This window comes from Arctopsyche grandis, chromosome 6 (genome assembly GCF_051622035.1).
Source record: "Arctopsyche grandis isolate Sample6627 chromosome 6, ASM5162203v2, whole genome shotgun sequence".
Classification (NCBI taxonomy): Eukaryota; Metazoa; Arthropoda; class Insecta; order Trichoptera; family Hydropsychidae; genus Arctopsyche; species Arctopsyche grandis.
In genome coordinates, this window is record NC_135360.1 from 10035509 (window position 1) to 10059158 (window position 23650).

At 31.4% G+C, this 23650-nt stretch overlaps 2 protein-coding genes across 21 annotated transcripts in view; one reads left to right on the top strand and one right to left on the bottom strand.

The window, feature by feature from the left end:
* The window catches only part of LOC143912819 (solute carrier family 41 member 2-like), a 51620-nt gene extending 36340 nt beyond the window's left edge, over positions 1–15280 (top strand). For all 3 annotated transcript variants that reach the window (XM_077432241.1, XM_077432239.1, XM_077432240.1), the window contains exons 3-12: positions 6712–6830; positions 9096–9200; positions 9403–9469; positions 9824–9936; positions 10892–11036; positions 11980–12126; positions 12698–12845; positions 12924–13129; positions 13209–13357; positions 14037–15280. In XM_077432241.1, the coding sequence (XP_077288367.1) occupies positions 6712–6830; positions 9096–9200; positions 9403–9469; positions 9824–9936; positions 10892–11036; positions 11980–12126; positions 12698–12845; positions 12924–13129; positions 13209–13357; positions 14037–14213 (1376 nt within the window). In that variant the 3' untranslated portion in view covers positions 14214–15280. The remainder of the gene's footprint in view (positions 1–6711; positions 6831–9095; positions 9201–9402; positions 9470–9823; positions 9937–10891; positions 11037–11979; positions 12127–12697; positions 12846–12923; positions 13130–13208; positions 13358–14036) is intronic.
* A 3529-nt stretch (positions 15281–18809) lies between these two features.
* The window catches only part of LOC143912813 (epidermal growth factor receptor kinase substrate 8-like), a 28923-nt gene continuing 24082 nt past the window's right edge, over positions 18810–23650 (bottom strand). For 13 of the 18 annotated variants that reach the window (XM_077432214.1, XM_077432205.1, XM_077432220.1 and 10 more), the window contains 6 exons: positions 23097–23237; positions 22905–22962; positions 21130–21225; positions 20923–21047; positions 20056–20247; positions 18810–19976 (listed from right to left, as the gene is read on the bottom strand). In XM_077432214.1, the coding sequence (XP_077288340.1) occupies positions 19908–19976; positions 20056–20247; positions 20923–21047; positions 21130–21225; positions 22905–22962; positions 23097–23237 (681 nt within the window). In that variant the 3' untranslated portion in view covers positions 18810–19907. The remainder of the gene's footprint in view (positions 19977–20055; positions 20248–20922; positions 21048–21129; positions 21226–22904; positions 22963–23096; positions 23238–23650) is intronic. The other 5 variants (XM_077432221.1, XM_077432211.1, XM_077432222.1 and 2 more) reach the window with 1 other exon arrangement.

Here is a 23650-nt window from a genome sequence, read left to right on the forward strand (position 1 = left end):
GTATTTTCTCCGTTTTGCTACGTACATAATATGTACTAATATTTGTAAGTAAAAAGTACATATAAATGGAAATGTTCGACACGGCGTTTCTTGGGTGCGCTTGATCCTAATGTTTGTAATAAAACACATTTGTTTGTTCCCTGTCTGTATCTCTCAGTTTATCTGGGCCTCAAAGCGAGGAAATGGCGAAAGTGTAAAATAAAGATTAGCGTATTTCATTTTATAATTTGTTAGCTTTTGCAATATTGGAAATGTTACTGAATTCGAAATATTTATATACATATATTGCCCCCAAATCTGGTGCACCCGGGGCATCAATACTTCCCCCCCCCCCCCGTTTTACGCCATTGATAGTGTGCTAGTATAGTTCAAGCTTTATTAGTATAGATCAATTTTTATATATATATAAATTACAAGACATATGTCAAAACGACATTTAATGTCAAATTAACTAATTCTAAAATAGTTCGCACGACAAATTAGATATTTATCACGACATAATATGCAAATGACCATATATATAAAATAGCTCGCACGACCCACTCGGGGTCCGCTCGATAAATCAAACGTCAAATGGTTTGACAGTAACAAAAATCAAATTTGACGTTTCAGTGAAATCATAACCGGTTAAATTTTCACGGGGTATAGTTCAGTGAAATCATATCCAATTACAATTTCATTGGCCCCTATCAGTGAAATTATATTTTTTGACAGTTGGATGATAGCGCATCGCCCTGCTCCTGTCCATTCCCACTCTCACACATCGTAATATCCATCCAAACACACCGTAGTATCTTAGCAGTCAACACTTATTTATTTATAGTTAGGTTAAGTTAGGGTTGGTTTTATTAATTTAAGATCGGTAATAAGTCGGTATTTATTTTTGTAAAATTTTATTTTCGTTACTGGCAACCCATTTGACGTTTGATTTACCGGGCGGACCCCGAGTCGGTCGTGCGAGCTATTTTATATATATGGTCATTTGCATATTATGTCGTGATAAATATCTAATTTGTCTGGAAATTTGGGCTATTTTGCCGGGCCGATAAATGGTACCCATTTTTACATATATTGTCAGATTTTATATGCAATTTTTTTATGTATAAAATGTGCTTAAGAATAGTCAGACTAGTGTTCAGTACACGTGACATGCTTTATCTGTGCTAAGTTTTGTATAAAATGTAGTTTATTATATTAGCTTTTGATTTTTCATCTTGTTATACTTCATGGTAAAATTTTATCTGAAGCTGTAATTTCGTGGAAATTAACTGAGCAGCATTTCAAAACTTCAGGAAAAGACGAGTTTACATATGCTTAATGCAACCTTCTAGCTGGAAATTACGGCGAACATTGAATTACATAACCAAGTGGATGAAAGATGTGCGGAAGAATTGCTCAAACGGCACCTGAGAGAATGTACAAGGAAACAGGGAAGGTCAAAAACGCTCTGACGAAATTAAGAAAATGTTTGCAGTCCGGTTGATGAAACAAACAAATTATCTAATGTACACATGTGTACATATGTTGCATGTCTATGCTAGTAAAGTACTGCAACTATGTATGTGCATACGATGGAGTCGATTCATTGCACGTTTCTATCACGATGCATCAGAATTCCTTCAGATTGCGACTCAATCCGAAGAGGGCATTAACTCTGTTGTGTCGGCATTTGTGTTTTCTCGGCTTATCAAAATACATACAGTACACATGTCGCTTAATTGTTTTAATGCCCAATTAAAAGTCGTAAACTGATTTGATCCGCGACGCAGTCTGTCATAAAGTGACTGATTTTCACTCACAGGAAATGCACGCACGCTTATTAAACCCGTCTCGCTCTAGCTCTGGCTTACGGCTCGTGCCAGAGAGAGATAAGAGATAAGATGTCTTATCAAAAGCTCGAGCGCGATAACAAAGCTGCTCGTTCCGTCGCTCACTTGTTGGTAAACATTTCCTGAAAGATTGTTCGTCATCTCTTTGCGGATCTTTACTCGGAAATTGCTTGCGAACAATTTTTTTAAGAATTTATTTGTATAAGCTTCGGCGCGACAGTGCTATTTACCAGGAAAGAGGGTTTGCTTATTATCGAAAGCTAGATAGTAAAAAAAAGGTTAACAATTGAAATTGACGATAGTGAACCCATTTTGCACGCTGAGCGCCGACTCTGGTCATTACCTGATATAGGGGGCCAGGATGATTTATTTATTTATTACATTGTATACCAGGAAGGCCTTACAGGTAAACCCCAATGCGTCTTCCTGGCCAATTACAAACAATACCTACAGCATACAATACGAGACACTGAAAACTCGCAAATTAACGAGACATCTATGAATTGTACATACATTTTATTGTTTATTAATCATACTCGAATAGTGGTGACATAGTAGGTACGAAGTATTTTAGTCAATTTTTAATCGGGAACCGTTTCAACAATGAAATCAGAGAAAAATTGGCAAACTCTTATAGGAATCGATCGACCTGGAGTCTGACCAGCAGCACAACAGATATACAGAAAAATTATTTTCTATCGAGGTCAGTTCATGGGATCGAACCCGGTGCCTCTTGGTGTTAGGCAGAAGCTTAACGATCGCGCTATGCTGCTGGCTTAATTAAATTAAATTTAACCCACAAAAAATGGTTCACTATTTTCAACCTTTTCTCTTGCTCTGTTTCTTTGTAGGACAAATTGTTATTTTTATTTTCACAATAGTGGTTTGAAAAGTTTTACACAAAGGTGTTCAACTAGCAATCTAAAAGATAACCTGAAAAGCATTGATTTTTCTAAAAGATAACAAAACAAATTTACAAGTAACTAAAAATATATTAAAATGTCGTAATACTATTTATAAAAAAACGATCGAGTTTCGAGTTAGCTATTTTATATGTTGTAGTCTAAGTGTACATCTCGTTCGTTCATGCACATACTAATTTGTTTATTCACGAACCAATCTAGTCAGTTTTAGTGTACACAAAAGAACAAATTGACAAACGAACTGGTTTGTTCATGCAAAAATTATTAGGCATAATAAGTATTCTCAATCGTCCAATCCTCTATGTATGTGTATGCTTATCGTGGGTTGCAATATTTTTAATATTAGCGGAAACAGGAACTATTGCGACGTTGTAATGGGATTTCCCATTTCAAATGCATGACTTTTTGACAGTTCAAAAGTTTTGACTAAAAAAAAAAGTTAAGAGTTTCATTTGGTAAAAGTTTCGTTTGCACCATTCTCTGTCTCGTGTATGTATCTGGGTTAAAATGTTTCAAAGATCAGTGTATATGGTAATTATAGCAACGTTGTAATGCGGTTTCTTCAGGATTTCCCATTTTAAAAACTCTTGACAATTTTTGACATTTAAAAGTTTCATACGACATCTCGTGGGAATCTATTTGAAGACGGCTGTTGAATTTTAACACTTAAACTAAAACTATAGTTTATATATATGAACAAACTAGTACAAACCAGAGTGAATACTGTGATTGTAACATGTACATATATAATGTGGGAACATGAGATAGAGATGGAATTTGTGCATAGACCAGCGGTTTCCAAACTGGGAGGCGCGCCTCCCTGGGGAGGCGCGGACTATTGCCAGGGTAGGCGCCAAAACTTTTTAATAAAAAAATAATTTTCATACCATAATATCAACAAATAAATAAAACTTCATATCGTAGCTTAACAGTAAAAATTCAATGCATGAATGTTTATTTTTCTTTCATTTTTATATACACATTTAATTAGCAACCTTTCTCGAAGAAAACCAACATGAAGAAGCACATTTGTGGTCGAACGATAATTTTATTGTTAAATTTGCCAATTTGGTTAAAATTTTTGGAAAATTGAGCGGTTTAAATAAATCAATGCGGGGATCACAAATACATCTACTTTTTCAAAAAGACAAAGTAAAAGCTTTCATTAAAAAGTTATGGAAATCAAATTTACAAAATAATGAGTTGGATATGTTTTCACTTTCCAAAGATTTCTGGGCCACAGCCAATATCGAAGCAAGTAAAAATGTTTTTATTGACCACTTAGATGTTTTAGTGCCGCATTTTTCCAATTATTTCAAAGACATCCATTCCATTTAACTATGTACAATGAAGAAGACGAATTCGAGCTGACAACCATCGAAAAAGAAAAAGCGATAGCTCACTACAACGAAAGTTTCAAAATGAAACCATAATTAAATTTTGGATGAATCTTAGTGGAGAGTATGAATCTTTTTATTGCAAAGCAATGCAAATGCTTCTATCGTTTGTAACGTTGAAACGGGCTTTTCGGCACTAGCTGCAATGAAAACCAAATATCGAGCCAGGTTAATAGTCGAAAAGGAATTACGAGTGGCACTCTCCATATTGCCCCCAAGATTTGATAAACTTTGTGCCAATAAACAAAAACACCCTTCGCATTAAATTTTGATGTGGTAGATGTAGTTTCATTAGTAATTTAATATAAAAATAAATATACGTGTTCGTATAAATGTATGTTATAGCAAAACCTTTTTATTATTCTGTTCATTATTTTTAAATAAAATTTTATTATTTAAAACGTGTTTATATTATTATATCTATTAAAAAATAAAATGAAGGGAGGCGCGGAAAAAAAAGGGAGGCGTAGTCGCATAAAGTTTGGAAACCGCTGGCATAGACAATAGACACCTCGGATTAGGCTAACGGGACCCGTAAGTGCCCAGACTATGGACACGCAGGAGTTCTGACAGACCTGTTTGAGCTCGTGCCTAACAATGGGTACCCGTATGTGTCCAGACAATGGACACGCTAACTGATCGCGGAGGCTGTGCTGTGCAACTTGTCCTTTAATAGGAGGTACACACGGTAGATCAAATATTCCGAAGTGAGTGGCGAATCGTTGAATAAATGCTGTGAAGTGACTTTGGCCTGTCATTTAGATCCTGAACCCACCCGTACGCAACACATACATACATATGTATGTACTGGTTTTCATCATTTTGGAATACATTTGCAAAATTATACATACATAAGTTTCCGAGTACTTCGACTGGGTTTTTCGCGAATGTTTTTAAATCTCCTGAATTTCCAATGACGTCAATGACGTTCGTCTGGTGCTCCTCATTATGGTACGTGCACCGTCTGAATATCAATGCCTCGGTAACTTTGTGGATAAATTACACCCAAGCGTAGACGCACACGTGAAGGCCCAAACACAACGGGGTTTTTCAAGATCTTATTTCGTTTTACACGATTTGAATTTAACACCCATCGTCAACACCATCAAAATTCATTGCTCGCTTCCTCAGATACATAGATTTCCCCCATTGACGAATCGAAAGTTCGTTCACGTGCGTAATTGTATTCGATTGCATAATAATTATGGCATTTTCAGTTCTTCCTATCGGAGTTTGTTGGTTTTTTTCTGCCTCGATTGATACTCTAGTTCCGTAAAAAAAATTACGGATTTTTTTCATCCACGTATTCGTTGTATCGATCTACAATTACATATTGGAAATTGCTGATAAATGTTTTCAAGAGCCTTTTTTCTTTTCCATTACCTTCAAAAAGCCAATAAAAAATAAAGTACACATACATATGTATATCGACTTAGATATTTGTGACTCCAAGTCGATCGTTTCCTATCAGAGTTTGCCAATTTATCTGATTTCATTGTTGAAACGGTTCCTCCATCAAATTGGCAAAAACCATCCAACACGCTATGTCATAAATATCTGAATTTGATTTATGTATAGGTACAATTATCTAAAAAATTATGTACAAGTCTAAATCCATCTCTCTACGGATTAATTAATTGATAATTTGTTCTTCAGCCCCTCGAAATACAGCAGTTTATATAAAAAAAAATGCTGTAATGTAATTAATTGTCTAGGAAGGCGCATTAGGGTTTACCTGGTAGGCCTTCCTGGTATGTATATCTATGTAAAAAGAATATAAAATATGTTATGCTTTAATTATTTTATTCCAAAATGAAAATCTTAATAAACAATAGTAGTAGTAGTAGTTTATCTCAACCTATAAAGAACCTGTGTATAGAAACACACCGCTAACTTCAATAAATGCCATGTAAACCGACTTATAGTATTGTATTACACACATTGTTAAAATGTTGATGAGTCAAAAAAACCTGAACAGACTGTAATTCATATTATGTTATACTTCAGCTAAAACGCCCACTGTGCATTTCTTCGTTCATGTGTACTTGATAATATTTAAATCCGGTCAAAATGATAGTGACAGGTTAATTTCGAATGAGTCAAATATTTCATAAATTTTTAGGGTTCGGTGATTATTGGTCACAAAGCGCTCGCCCAAAAGTCACTAAAATCTCTATAACGGAACATCTGGCAGCCGAAAAGTCCAGCATACTAACGATAACTATCATACTAACGAGAACTCAAGTGCCAAATATTCCATATTCGCGATTTTCATGGCAAAAATTGTCTTTTGGGCGATCGTAATGTGACTAATAATCCAATTACCAATTTTTAAGAACTCCATACTTTTCCGCACATTTGTGGCATAGTCTTGAACGGTTCTGGCAATTGAAGCTAATAGATCTTCAACCTTGACGTTTCCGTACATTGCACACTTCTGCATTACACTCGTTAGCTGGCATTGCTTCAGCTAAAGTTACCCGTCGACTGAAAGTCGGCCGGTGTAACTTAATCGAGCGAGATTATTGTCAATTTCAAACGTGTCTCTTTTGATGGTTTCAGATGATAAAGGTAGCAGTTCCACTTTGGACATGGTGTCGCTAAACTCCGCGACGACCAGCGCGACTGTCAACGGCGACTTGGAAAACAATAAAGTACCCGACGATGACATCCAAAGACCGGTAAGCAACACCACAAACGTGCCCAATTCACAAATACGGCAATAAACGTCGGAGATGCGACGCGTCCAGCATCTGAAATCATTCCAAACGAACAATAATTGCCCGCACTACTTCCTATCAACCTTCAGTGCGAGGTTCACGGCTCCGTCGGCTAGGCCAAAGCTGTAAAGATCAAACGATTCGAAGACTTTTCGACGGAAATTCTTTGTCTTTCAGCTGCACATGCAGCATGTGTATACATTGCTGTTTTGTCCGTCGATGTTTGCACAGGGCTGTGTTCATATTTGGGCTTTGCATTTGTATACGACTCGGAGGCCGACTTTACATAGTAAAGAGTCTTTGTAAATATTCTCTCAGATATATAATATATGGATCTAGCCTTGAAAATCAGGTCACTCGCCTTAAATTAACGTAATTCTGCAAAAAGATCCAACTCATATGGAATAATGTTTGTACTTGGTGCAATATTTATTTATTTATACCAGGAAAACCAAACAGGTAACCCCAATACGCCTCCCTGGCCAGAAACATTGTACATTTGATACGAGTATTATTATACAAAGTAAATACATATCAATTACATCCATAGAGACATCTATGGTCTAATATGTAAATTTGCCGCATTTTTTAAACAATTCAGTGAAATTCAGTAAATACAATTCAGCGAAATCCGAGAATGCTGAAAACTCTAGATTTGTGAGAAAATGGATAAGGTTGCCAATTTGTTGGAACCGTCTCAATGAAAAATCAGATAGATTGACAAACTCTGATAGGAAACGATCATGAAAGCAAATATTGAATTGTATATTGTGGGCAAAATTGCATGAGATTGCGATTGTCCAATTCAATGTTATACATATGGGTTGGCTCATTTTTGCAATAATCTAATTAGAGGAAGTTAAATTATTAACATTTTTTTGCATTCATTTGAAATCGGTTTCTTTTGTTTGGAAATAAGTTATCTTTTGTTTATTTTATTTTTTAATGTAAAATAAAAATGTCATTCAATTGTTTTTATTTATACGATATTTTACTATGAATAGAAAAATGGCCTAGATTTTTATGCAAATGACAATATTGAGATTAATCTTTATTGAAATCCATAAAGCAGCTTTGCCTTATGGTTATAACTAACCCATATGATTGTCATCACAGCTCCGTGAATCATTTTTGTACAATGCAAAAGGAAATTGCACACAAATTTGGTATTTGAATCTAGTGGATGCTTAATTTTATAACGTGTTTGCTAATGTTCCATCATTGTTTACATTTGTGTAAGATAATTTTTTTAATGGTTTTTACAATTATGAAAATATTCGACATCCTGGCGATGAATGCCTAGCTCTGATGTCAAATGATGTTTGTCTGCAATTCAACTCTGCGTTTATGCCTTAATTTTTTTTTGTATCATTATAGCATCATATACGTATGTACATTAACTTTGTATTTTTAAATGATGTATAGGTTATACACATGTGTAATTACATATTATACATAAGCTTGGCAGGAAAAGTAGAGGATATTAAACACGTCTTGTATGGCCGCTGTCCAATTTATTTTATAATAGTTTGCTCGAGTAGAATTTTTAACGAGTTGGCTTTTTCTTTCAACGGTGTAAAGTTTCTAATTTTTTCAAAATATATACGTATTTGCCGATGTATATCGGAGCATAGATGAATCACTCCTACAATATGTACATATGTATATATTCAATAGCTTGTGGAAACTTTTTAATTTTTAAACAACGACAGTTTGTGCCCGAGTTGTGTGTGAATAAGCCGCTTTTGTCATGTAAATCGTCTTAAGCGAACGACTGTTAAAATCATCTGTAAATTTGTTTTCTCTGTATTGTTGCCAGCCAATGTTCGAAAATTTCCCGAGAAACATCATTCGACGATTGACATTTGTTTTGTGTTTACTTTTTGCTTTGTGCCTACACGCATTACACATTTTTTCATAGTAATCGATGAATTATGAAAATGGAGGCAGTTAAGTCATTAACTATTCATTAACAGGCGAAGAAAAATTTTCGTCAAATTGATAAAACAATCAATTCGAATAACGCAGACGTTTATTTGTTAATATTTTAATCTCGAAACACTTGATAAACAATGAATGTTAGCTCTAGCCTAATTCAGAGATTTTTTACCGTTATCGTTCTAATACGCAGTCTAATTTGCAGACATTACATTGCTATGTAATCTTTTAATACTCGATGTAATCAAAAGTTAACAATGTGTACATTACGATTGAATTTATTTGCAGAAAAAAGAAGAAAAATGGTGGAGCACATTGATTCAAGTGGCAGTACCATTTTTTATAGCCGGAATTGGAACGATCGGGGCTGGCCTCGTACTAGGACACGTTCAGGTATTAATTCTTCAAGTACTTAATTGGATTCCGATGCATTATGACTCATCGTCATTGTAATTTTAAATATTAATAATGCAAAAATTATATATCTTATCTTTGCAACGCTCCATCATATGATTTATAATATAAAAATTCCTTACGATTGTCACATAGTCTCTATCTACATATATATTACACTACATATATATTGTTTTTTCAGGAATGGGACGTCTTCAAAAATGTGTCCGCCATTTTTGTGCTAGTACCATCTTTATCAGGCCTAAAAGGTATGTGAAAAATAATAATGGATTGCATCATACATCTGTGATTATATGATCATCCCATTTTTCTCAAGTATTCCTCTCACCGATAAGATTTTTTCCGATTTAACTGGGTCAGACTAATCATTTTCAATTGCTTGTGACTTTCGGTGTGTCAATATTTGCCTCTGAATAATTGGTTTATTGTACTATAAAATTTTTGATTAAATCCACTATTTGCCTTATCTCATCATTTTCTTATTAATTTTATTGTTATTTTTTCACATGCTAGATTGTGTTTAATTTGACTAATTATTCAATTTAAAAGTTTTCTGCAATTGTGTTATTATGATTATTAAATTTTTATAAAATTATTTTCAGGTAATTTAGATATGTGCTTAGCTTCAAGACTGTCAACCCAGGCTAACCTCGGTAAGATGACATCGGTTAAAGAAATCACAACTATGGTCGTTGGAAATATCTCTCTTGTCCAGGTTTGTTTCTTTTTTTTTTATATATTTTCTAACAAATATTGATCATTTTTCGTCATCAATAGCCTGACTATATTAATGCAAGTGTAAGCATGTAAAAGTTTGTGATGTATGCAGTGGCGTAACAAAGGGGGAGGGGGCGACGGAGGTATCGATACCCCGGGCGCACTAATTTTAGGGGCGCCGTGAAGGAAAAATATTTGCTACAAAATATCATTTTTTGTCATATTTTGTAGTAAATTTGGTTCACTTCGAAAAGTATAATGTGAGTGGGTGACGAATTAGTCGACGAAATTCGCCAAAAACATGTAGGTTTATTTATTTTTTAAATTTATATTTACTATGGTGCCATTACGGGTCATCCAAGGCAAATGACAAAATTTGTACATATGAACTATGTATAAATTTATAATATTACTATCATACATTTGAAATTATATTCGAATAATGATGGTGGCCAATTTGGTAAGAGGCGTTTCAACAACAAAATCGGATAAAATAGCAAACTCTGATAGGAAATGATCGACATATATCCAAGGTCTGGCCAGCAACACCCGGTCAGGGATCGAACCCGTGACTCCTCAGTAGTTAGCATTATACACTTACCACTGAGCTACGTTGCTGGCTCTTCGTAATCCGTCTGTCAAACGTGCAGTCTTTTTAGGCTTTGTATTTGAAATCAATAATGTTGCGACAAATTTGGGCCCAACCGTGAATGTGCAAGTGTCATTTATGACAAAAAAATAGTGTGCCCCGGGCGGCATTTCCCCTCGCTACGCCACTGGATGTATGCAAACATGAGCTACATATTCTTTAGGATCATTAAAAGTAAGTATCTATAGCAAAATCGGCCTGTGATGAAAATTGATCTACATTTATATATGTACATATAAAATATAATCATGCATGAAATTTTTAGTATTACTTATATTAAAGGTTATGTGTGGTTTTTTCATAGGTCCAAGCAATTGTTGCTGCAATTATCGTAGCGGTTTTCGCTATCGCAGTTAATGCAATAATTGATCAAGAATTCAGTATAAATAATGCATTGTTGCTCACATCAGCAGCTGTATTTACAGCGACCACGACCTGTTTTGTCTTGGGTAAAATTAATAAATTTTAATCTTTATGATATAATACCTTTAGGATAGTATGACCGTTTAGACAACTGACACCGTGAAGTTATAAATTCGAGTGGTTTCTTTGTATAAAATATATATTGACATGTATAACTACTTTGCTTTGGCTTAGTAAAAGTTGGATGTTTTGAAACACATTACAGAGGGGGAGGGTTTGGATAGCCAAATATAGTAAGGTGAATCGGGGTTTTAAATTTGATACTCAATGAGACACACTATTTTCATCTTGATTATATTAGTGTAGTAAGATCTTTATTACGTATTTTGTAAGGATAGGATTTTAAATATTATACAATCTAACACAAACTTAGACACATAATTTTGTGATATCATTGAGATTTCTTCATTTTGATTGAGAAAAATCAATAAAATAAATTGATTCCTTTATGTTATCTGAAATCTTTTATATATGTAGATACATATGTAACAACAAATCTTCACATGAAAATTTCCAAAATGCTGAAGAAAACATTATTTTGATTTGATTTTTAAATGCTTTTTATTATTACTAAATTGTGTTCACAATACATCTTATATATATATATATATATATATATATATATATATATATATATATATATATATATATATATATATATATATATATATATATATTAATAGCTATTGATCTACTGATCATTTTCTATTTTACAATTTTAATTTAATTTTGTTAGTAATCACAGTATTACATTATTATAATGTTAATATGTATAGCGTAATAGGAAAAAGAGCTCAGAAAAACCTATTAAGAAAACATCATTGAAATCGATTCAGTTGGTTTTATAACTACGATTTGTGCTTTCTATAAATACACATTGCGGTATATAGAGATAGAGATGTGTCAGTTATCATGGTATTTTCTACTTAGTATTTAGTATAATATAGATACATATATCTCTCATTTTAGATTTTGTTCTTGTAAGTGTGATATTAATATCGCACAACTTCAAGATGAATCCGGACAACGTAGCTACCCCTTTGGCAGCTTCGATCGGAGATGTGGTTTCGATAACTGTCCTATCAATTACTGCGTCATATTTGTATAAAGTGTTAGGTAAATATAGTATTTTTTTATTAATCACTCTTCATTATCATCATCATCATTTACAAACATTCGCAATCCAAAATCTCCTACACGCTTCCGTTCGTCTCTGTTTTGCACAACTCTCATCCATATAACCCCACACTTTTTTTTTAAATTTCATCTACCCATCTTCCTTACAGCCTTTCTTTCACTCTTTTACATTCTCTCGGGTACCATTCTAGCACTTCTTTTCTTCACTACCTGTCTAGCTACCTGATCCACCCAATTTCAATTCAATACTCTATCCACTATATCCACTACCCTTGTCATACTTCTCACCTACGTATTCCATTTCCTACCTCTCCTCCTTATGCCGAGTATACATACTCCTCCGAGTCCAAGTTTCACATCCATACATCATCACCGACATAACTCATTGATCGAAGATCTGTTTCTTCGGACAAATTGGATCTTTTGGTTTATAAACGGTGTTCATTCGCTCAAATGCACTCCATCCTAATTCATACTTTATTTTCTCTTCTTTACTATAATACCTAATCTATTCTTCGGTTAGATATTAAATGTCATATTTTTGTTTCAGATGATAATATTTGGTTACCATGTGTCATTATAGGTTTATATTTGTTGATTTTACCAGTATGGATTTATGTGGTTCTTCATAATATATATACTAAACCAGTGTTGACGACGGGGTGGACGCCGGTTATCAGTGCACTCTTCATCAGTGGGTTGGTAGTTTTATAAATTAAAAAAAAAAAACATTTGTGATTGAATATGTAATTTATGTTGTTGTTTTATTATTATAGGCTTGGGGGTATGATTCTGGATCAAGCCGTAGATAATTTCAGTGGTTTTGTAGTGTTTCAACCAATCGTTAACGGCATCGGTGGTAATTTGGTATCAGTGCAAGCGTCTAGGATATCTACGATGCTACATCGCGGTTCACTACCGGGAATTTTACCGGAAGGTACCCGCGTTTGGGATTGGCCATGGAGAGTACTCTTCTATGGAAGTAAGTGCCGCTCGTTAGTTTTTTGTGATGAGACCTTTAGCGTTGTGTGTTTTACATTTTTTTTTTTTTCAAATTGTAGCTCAGACGTCCAAAATAGCGAGGATGTTATTGGCTCTGGCTTTCACGGGACAAATCGTGTTTATGTTTGCAGCTGATTATATGTACCAAAAGACGATTACAATCGGAGTGGCGTTTGGTTTTGCTTACGTTATATGTTCTACAGTTCAGGTAAATCACAGTCTTGATGATTTAGAAACTTGTTATTGCGTATTTGGGCGAATCCGAGTATATTTGATATACATGTGTACATAGTCAAAAGCCGTGTTTCAATTTACACAAATGTTGTACAGTTTAATTTTTTTAATTAGAACAATTTTTTTTTAAATTTATTTTTACCATGGTGCTATTACATGTTGCCCTAAAGTGACAACTATGGTTTTAAACTGGTAGTGTATATAAATTTATAGATGGTAAATTGAAATTATATTCAAACAGTGGTGAAAAATAGTAGATAGGGTGGTTGTCAATTTGGTAAGGAACCGTTTCAACAATAAAATCAGATAAATTAACTAACTCTGATAGGAAACAGTTAACTTATAGTCAAACATATTCAGTCTGATCAGCAGCACTGCAGAAATACTCCGAATAAATTTTACTCTAGTTGCTCATAGTTCTAAGACTTTATACATAACATGTTTTGAAAGGAGGGGTTGACTCAAAATTTTAAAGAATATTTCACTGTTGGAAATCTGCATGTGTGCAAAATTTCAAGAAAACCGGCTGATTATAATTGGTTCAGAAATTGATTACAAGAAAAATCAAACTAAATAAAGCCGTTTAATAAGAATGATAAGTGTTTAAAGGTATAATGTTTTATATTGATTAATTATTTTAATGCGAATTTCAGGTTATGGTGTTGCTGTACATCGCGCATATCATCGTTCATCAAATGTGGAAATGTCAAATGGATCCAGATAATTCAGCGATACCTTATCTCACGTCCTTGGGAGATTTGCTAGGATCTATATTCCTCGGGTTGGCCTTCTTTATTCTGGCTCTGGTCGGTCAGGAATACGAAAAATAAATTATTTATTATTTGAATGAAGGCAATGTTGTTTGATGATGTTTTACGCAATCATCGCATGAGAAGCAATGACACGTTTTTTTCTTACGCTCAGTAAGCAAATATTATGAAGGTTCGAAAAGTCATCGAACAACATTAAATATTTCATTTTAAAATATAATATTAATTACTATGAAATATTGACAGTATTATATTATGAGACTTAATCTTGTTTAAATGTAATAGTCTACTTAGAAAATCATCTAGTTCATTTTGAAATATTAAACTTATTTCGTCGCCAGTAATTTAATGTCAATTTAAATATTGATCTTTTCTAGGAATTGTTTTCTTTTTAATTAATTAATTAATATTTTTTTAATTAGATAACAATATTCTGATGATGTACTTTTTTTGCTCATGCAGCATTTGTTTTCTCGATATTAAAAAGTAGGCCTTATTTAATAAGATATATGTATATTCTTAAAAAAAAAAACAAAAAAACAAAATAACAATATTTTTTCGTCAATAAGAAAAATAAAGGCTGGAATTCTGGCATTTATGATGAAAATATTGCATATTGTGATAGATAAAAATGATATGTGATGAAATTGATGGTGCAATTTTTGGATTGAATATGTAAGTGATAATTAATCAAATCAAATTAACTCATCGTATTAGATGTGATGTTTAATAAGCGGAATGTCTACAGTTTATATATTGGTATGTTATATTTTTATACACACGTTATACTGTCCCTTATAACAGAGTTTATTGATTTTTTTTAAGCACAAAATTTGCCAAATTCTGCCATGTAGTCTATAGAAACACTACTAAACAATGTTTTTATTTAATTCTGTTGAATCGTGATCTTTAATTTCAACATATATATTTTTTTTATATAAAAATGTAATCTTAGGTAGGAAAATTAACAACCATAGGAGGGGGGAGAGGGTAACGAAATATTGTATTTTATTACTCTGAATAGTCACTACCATAGTTATGCAATCACACAATAAAATGTAAATAAAATCAATTTAGACAATAATTGAATTACAATAAATATGTGTGTATTGAAAATTTGCCTAGAGAAAAAAAAAACATTTTATACTTGTATATTTTGTAAATAATTATTTTAATAAGTCGCCTAATGTTATGTATCGTAAGAGTTTAATTTAATGTAAGATCAAAATGCACTATATTTATGAATTTATTATTTTTTTTGGAGAATTCTTTATATTTAGTTGAATCTCACCATTCACAATTGTAAAGGTGTTTTTGTTTTGGATTTTTTCCATGCAAAGATACAGTCTTGAGTGAAGAAAAGTTAAAGAATCCAATCCGGAACAATCCGTTTTGGATGTTAATTTTATCTTTAATACTCGCTAAGATTTGACTATACTTTATAGTAAAATTTTTATAGATAAATTGTTTTGCGTGTTATAATATTTTAACATACATTTCAACGAAATCAATGTATTATATCTTAATTGGCTATGTATAAATAAAATGTTATTTATGTACTATGTATTATTTTTAAATCAAAAATTGTTGTCTGTCAAAATCAAATAATTAAAAAGCCCAATGCTTAGTATGCGTTTATAACTATATACGTATATATTTATAAATACAATTAAAATAAATTAGCCAAATTAATAATTAACAAAAACATTTGTACATACTGAATTGAAAAATGTATTATTTAAATTAATACGAGTGATTAATTATATTATATTAAAAATATATTTTGCTTTAAAATATATAAGATATTTTCCGTTACCTTAAAAATGTACTACATATGTACATTTATTCCGGTAATATATTGATTGATTCCTTACCACGTTTCCTGTTTGTGTAATACTGAAAATGTCGATAAATCCGATTGATCAACCATGTTCCTCGTAGTGTCGATAGTACCGTAGTGAAAAACAAGCATGTAAGATATTATATACCTAAGCTTAAGATTATAAGCATATCATTTGAGAAATATAAGTAATTTAAGTTATTTATAGCAATGTCATACCAATTCTATAGACGCAGGATGTTTGCATTTGTTGCGTAGCGTCGAGAAGTGCGACACGTTTGACGTATACTGTACTTAATATATATATATGCATATGTATGTATTATATATGACAACATTCCTCTGCAATAGCAATAAATATATTTTATTAGTTAATTTTTATTTTTTATTTGTTGTTACACACCTTCCGCTGTTAGACGTTCCCTGTGAAATTTATCTATGAGCTTTGCAACAACAATAGCTTTGAATATATTTACCTCTCTTGTGCCTAAATTAAATAAACAAAAGCCAATGACAAATATTTATTTTAAATTATTATTGTAGCTATGAAAGTAAGGCTTAATTTATATATTATTATTATTATGTAATTGAGATATGAAAATTTATGAATTTGTTAAATCTTTTCTATACATATGTAAAATCATTGTCTGTGTATTTGAATCGACGATCATTTTATTTGAATTTTAGCACGTTTTTAAAAGATGCTCAACTATTGGAATCGATTGTGAAAATGTTGTTTTTTTGTGATAATTTTAATATGTGTGTTTTATGCATTTCATTGTGTAATCATTACGAAGAGACGCTTTTGATATTGTATTGTGCTTAAAAATCTCATCTCATCTCGTGTGGTGCATATGTACAGTGCTTTCATCTCGCAATGGCGTTTTTAATACTTACATATATAAATTCCCAATATGTGTGTAAAATTTTTATAATTATTGGTCACTAATACATTTTTAATGTACGTATGTATGTAGTAAAACCTGGTAAATGAAAGCCTAATATACTGAAATTCCGATTTATTTTGTAATTATGATTGTTTTTCATTTTTGATCAATGATTTCTACTATGGAAAAATTATATTTTCAGAAATTTTTAGGAAATAACATTTTTTTCATGAAAAAATTGTGTTATGACTACACTTGGGATAGGGATCGGGGCAATATTGTTAATTTCTTAGAAAAACCTGTTCTTACACGATTTGCTGCTCCTTTGCTTTGAATACTGATGGACGGTCTATCCTTATTTGCAATTGCCCCTATGACTATTAGGGATTGCATTTTACGGTCAACTTTCATAAAACGGTAAACGTTAAATGATTTTTACATACCTCCTTTACGTTTCACTTACGATTACAATTCAGGAAAAAGTTTGCCTCTTATCCGATCGTTTTCATACTTTGCCATATTGCTCATTTTGGACATCAATATAAGTAAATGGATCCGCCGCCATTACGATGGTGCAAAAATATCGTGTAAGACGCGTTATAAATCTGCCCGGCGAGATAGTCGTTGACGTCTATCCACCGTTTGTTTATTAGTTTTAAACATAGATGGCGGTAGTAAAATAAAATAATGGTATTTTTATTCAAAATAATAATTTTATATGCAAATTATAGAAGAGGTATGTTTTTAAAAAACGGTATTTACTGGTAAATGAAAAAATTATTTTCGTCAATTAGATAACTGTTTGTGGCTGTTTTTTCTAAAAATGTTAACCCAGATTGAATTGTAAATAATTAAAAATAAATGTCAGGTGAATAATGTCATAAATGCATTGAAGTGAATTCGTAATAATAAATTTTATCATCATTTTTACCAACCAACCAATCATATTTATTTATAAAAAGTTTTGACCATTTGAAAGTTTCGATCATAATTGAACCAACTGTCTGATCGCATTTATTACGATTTGGTTAGTCTGCGTTGCCACTGAATTTATCAATTTGAAATTGCCACATGTAATACTATAAAAATTAACAAATTCCATACAAACCTCATTCACAATACGCCATTTGCATCGATTTTTAATGTAATACAATATGTACTTAATTCGCGATAAAATAGTTATACCGATAAATGCTAAAATTTACCTGTATTGCAATCTGTAATGACTATGTATGCTAATTCGAAATTTCGAATTAAGGAAGTTTCACTGTATTTGTTTCCCATATTTATAAGACTTGCCCAATAAAATTTATATTATAAAATAGATGAGATGAAAGCATTGTATCTATCGATACATTAAGAACACCAAATATGTGTGCCAATCACCAATATAGCGATTCTCCTGATAAAATGAAGCAATACATTGAGATTTCTATCTGTTGTACAAATAGTATCGTTTAAATCTGTGTAATTTGATTGCGTTATCAACATAATCACTTGAAAAGCTTTCGCATGAAAATTAGGTATTTTTTTATAGCAGAGCGATAATGTTAATTGTTAAAACTGTGTGAAATTTGTACTTTATGATTAGAGATGTCGCAATAATTCGCACCCAGGCGAGAAAAGTTACACAATTCAAATAAAATTCGTATAAGGTTATATTTTTAAGTCTTTTTGTTTGATAGATCAATAAGTTGAAAAATTGTGTTTTTTAAAGTATTTTTTTCATTTTTCGAATTGTGTCACTCTTCTCATCTGGATGTGATGCGCATGATGTACCGACTTGGAAGATGGGTGCTCTAGAGATGTTTTAGATGTACCTGGGTACTGTTTTGGAAGTCTATTTAGGTATTAAAAAAAAAAAGAAAATAAATCAGCTATTATCAAATCTACTACATTAGTGAAAATATAATACGACGACGGTGAGGTAGTGAGAGAAATACATATTTATTTAAGAATTTAATTGGCATGGAAAGATCACAATGTAACACATAATATTGTGTATTTATATATAATAACAATCAATATATATTTTATATCGTTATCGTAACTTGGAAACCTTGTAAATCGAATTTGGTAAAACGTTTTTGTTTTATCTTTTAAATTTTTTAACCATGGCCGTTGATTATAACTGAAAAAAAAACCCAAAACGAAATTCTGTGGTTTACAGATTACGGTAACGATACTAAAAGTGTGATAGATGGATTTTTGAACATGAGATATTACTATCATATAATAATTATTATATGCACTGGTGTAAAAGTGCAACGAACAAACAGAGTCGTGCATGTATTATTATTAATGAACGTTGGTTAAATGAAAACAATATTGTGATACAATATGAAAAGATTATTATTAAATACATAGTTGAATTTAAATAAAAATCAGTCGTAGTCAATCCTGAATGTAAATAGATATATTTTTAAATAAATTTGAAGTAACAACAACTTGTTTCCTTTTCTCTATTATCCACTCCCGTTTGTTTTAGATTCCTTTTAAATATGTTATTATTTATTAAATTAAAGATTTTATATTGCACTTTTATTATTTAAGCAATTTTATGAAAACTAAATCACTAAACAATTAATTAATATGATATAATTATAAAATGGATTATACACTATCAAATTTTAATTTGAAATGCAATTTAATAAACTTTAAAACCCGTTTTAACACAAATTATAATATATGCATATATATATTAGTTACCTATAAAATAAATAATATTCATAAATACAGACGGATAAAATTTAACAAACATTAATTTGAAGCCGTCGTGATATAATTCATAACAAGATCAATTCTAACAGGTACGACTCAAAGTCAAATGGTTCAATCATACGATTATTGAAAGTACACATTTGGAATTGAGGCTGTTTTGTACGCCTTCAATAACCATTTGAGAAGTCTATTGGACTGAAATTACCATCTCACAAATCTAGAATTGGGCCCGGTAGGTGAATTATATCTCGACAGCTTCGATTCAATGCAATATGTCACATAAAATATATTATAATGTATAAGTGTTTAAACATCAGCTTTTTCTTTCATTTTTTGCAATTTAGCTGCTAATTCTTTGGTAGAAGTTGTTTTGTACTAAAAAAATATATAGATATATTTAATATGTATATGTATGATAATTATTGTATGAAATCAATAATATTAAAATTTGTACCCCGGAAACATTCTTTTGAACAAGTAACTGGCTGTAAAGTCTTCGGCCCTCTTTATCTCCAGCGTGCTCTTCTAGTGTCGACCTCGGCAGTCGGAACAAATCTGTTCCAGCCACCCCTCGAAGTTTTTTCCGCACATCTTCGTGGAAACCTTTAGCTTCTAACCACGCTTGAACTTCAGACGCCGAGGAGGCCTAAGCGTTGAACAAATTTGACATTGAAAAATATGAAAAAATAATTTTTCAAATGCAATATATATATATATATATATATATATATATATATATATATATATATATATATATATATATATATTGTGTTACAGTTGAAGTGTATCTTCCAGTTGTAATATATTTTGATTATTTGGAATATATTCCATCTAACCTGGTATCAACTACCGTTATTGTTGAAGTGTATTTTCAGTTGAAATATATTTTGACTAGTTGGAATATATTGTCTAATTTATATATATTGCAAGTTGGATATATAAGTTGATTTATATGGCAAATTATATTGCAATTAATCAAAATATATTATAACTGAAAATATAGTTCAACTATAAGTTGATACCAGGTTAGATGGAGAGGTTAGGTTTTCGTGAAAACGTCACTCGACTAGTAAATTCAGTCAGAAAGTCACATTTTTGTTTTGAACACATTACCATAATTCATAATACCTAGCAAATATTAACGCATTATTGAATTCTAATGCACTTGTAAAAACATCAGAGCTGTCAAACTGTTATATTACAAGCGCTTAGAGAGATATAATGAATAACTAGTTGAATCGTATTCAAATATGAATGATCTAAAACACCAGTTGGAATATATTACAACTGAAAATAAATTTCGACCAGAACATATACACACATTGTTGATGTAAAGATCAGGCGTTTTCAGGAAGTCAAGACTGTGTCTTTTGTCACGGAGTAGCAACACCATTTTCAATTCATCTTGCATATCTTCAGTTGCTAAGCTTTTGATACTCTTCGAAGCTATATTTTAAGAAAAAATCGTATTTAAAAATTACAATATAAACGTATGAATTATATTTTATATAAGTATGTAAATATTTACACAGAGTGTTATATTTAGACGAAGGTAAACTTTTGGGTTCGTCATCTTCGATAGGAGGTGGTGGCGGAGGAGGTGGTGGTGTAACTTTTTCTGTAACTTTATAAAGTACTGTTTAATATACTATGTATGTACATTAAAATAGCAAAAAAAATCGAATGAATCATAAAATAAAATTAAAAGCAACTCACCACATATTCAAGTATAAGTGACGGTTTTTGGACAGAAAGAAAGCAAACATAGATACGAAAACGATGCAGATTTTATAAAATTTATTTTCTTAAATAATAAAATTGACAAAATATATTTCGACGGCACTTGACAAAACATGTAAATTTACTCTTAAGTACCAAAACATGTACACGTAATATATACTATATGTATATAATATAATAAATATAAAAATACATTTTTTTTTTAAATATCATTCATGTATGTATGTATGTGAAACTATGCATACATACATACATACATACTCAGAATAAACTGTCATTTTAAAGAGTATATTGAAAATAAGGGATCGGTACGTTGAATTAACGTATTGATTAAATATTTATGAATTATATAGGTACTCATGGACTCTGAAAGTTAGCAACTAGATTTAAAATATTGTTTTTTTTTTTTAAATTAAAAACTATAAAATATTTTAATATGCATCTTTCACCGATCCCCGTTTGGAAATTATCAAAATATCAATTATAGCATTATCAAAATATACGATCATGTCTATAGCATGTTCTACGTGGAAGTTATAACCAATATGTACATGACATACATACATACATACATATATATAATAAAAAAGTATGAAAATATTCGCCTTATACTTTCAACTAATATAATATAACAGTCTAAAAAAAACTATTTTCTCAATAACAATGAATAAAATTAACTTTTCATTTAACACTATCAGTATCCATACGTTGATCTTTAATATATGTATGTGTTTAAACTCAGCAAACACTTCATTCACAAAAATATGTCTAATATCAAAAAAAAAAAAAAAAAAAAAAACACGACAATGATGATAAAATGTATAAAATGCTTGGACGGACAATTTTGCATACACAAAATTCGCAATGTTCCTTAAACCTTTAAACATAAACAATCAATATTGGAGAACTATGATAGAATATTGTTACAATGAGACTAGAAGAATTATGCAATTTTTATTTTATATAATATATCAAAGCATGACAAAACATTATTTTTTAATCTGATTTTAGTCTGAATTTGAAAAAAAACACACGAACAAATATTATAATAAATTACGGCATAAAACAAAAATATACTTTTAAACAAACTAATACGTGTATATTTTTAAGTTCACGACAAATACGATTGCAATTAAAATATGAAATAAATATGTGTATCGTTGATTGGTGAAATTAATTATGAAATATATAAACAATTCAATTCCGACACTACACAAATATAATATAATACATATGCAAATGCATAACTTATTTGAGCTCAATAGAGTAAAAATTTACCAAAGGAAATGTTGTTGACTTAAGAGAGCATATGAACTCAATCGATAAGTACATACATACATAGAACTTTACTTTAAATACATAATTATATATATATATATATATATGTAGTATAAAACAGATGCAAACGTAAACAATGAACGAGCACAACAAGCGCACTTCAACAATTCATCATTGCAACAAAACAATAAGCTGTTACAAAACAACACTGTTAAAAGTATCTAAATTCTCCCTTCTTCCCAAGACGTTCACGACGCACCCAATCCACTGAACGGGAAGCGTTACCTGAATTATTACTGCTGCCGGGTGCTTCACGAGGACTGGCACTACCACCACGGGCATCCTGAAAAGCATAAGAATTGCAGTTATATGTGTAGATAAATCACTCGATAAAACTTTTAAATAAGTATTTACAGCATAAAATCAGCTTTATACACGTATACATATAACATATGTAGTAGCAATAAAAAAACGTACTTGTGGAGGGTAGTGTGTCGAATACAAAGGATTGCTGAATACATCTTGAGGTGCGTGCGGAGCGACTATTGTATGTGGCACATGAGCTGTCATACCCTGTTGGTTACGTGCTTTCCACCATTTTCTGGAGTCATCCAAAATCTGTAATAAAAATAAAAATCATCAAGAGTATGGAAGAGGATTTTGGGTATTCAATATTTCGTTTCATTTAACTTCGTTAATATTTTTCTTTCAGGTAGCCTGTTTTTGTCTCTTACATATTCATAGTATATTTTGATTTACTATTCTATGAAAAAAATGCAAGTTTTTCGAACTCAAGTTCTACATAGAGTCTGCGGTCTCTGATTTTATTTTACTTTTTTAATACGGCATAGCCGATGGACCTAATTTAATTTTTCCATGATGCCATTACGGGTTGCCCCTAAGCGACATCTATGGTATTAAGCTTGTACTTATATACATTTTATAGATTATAAATTGTGAAATCATATTCAAATAGTGTTAACATAATGGGTAGGATGATTTTTTGCCAATTTGATGAGGAACCGTTTCAA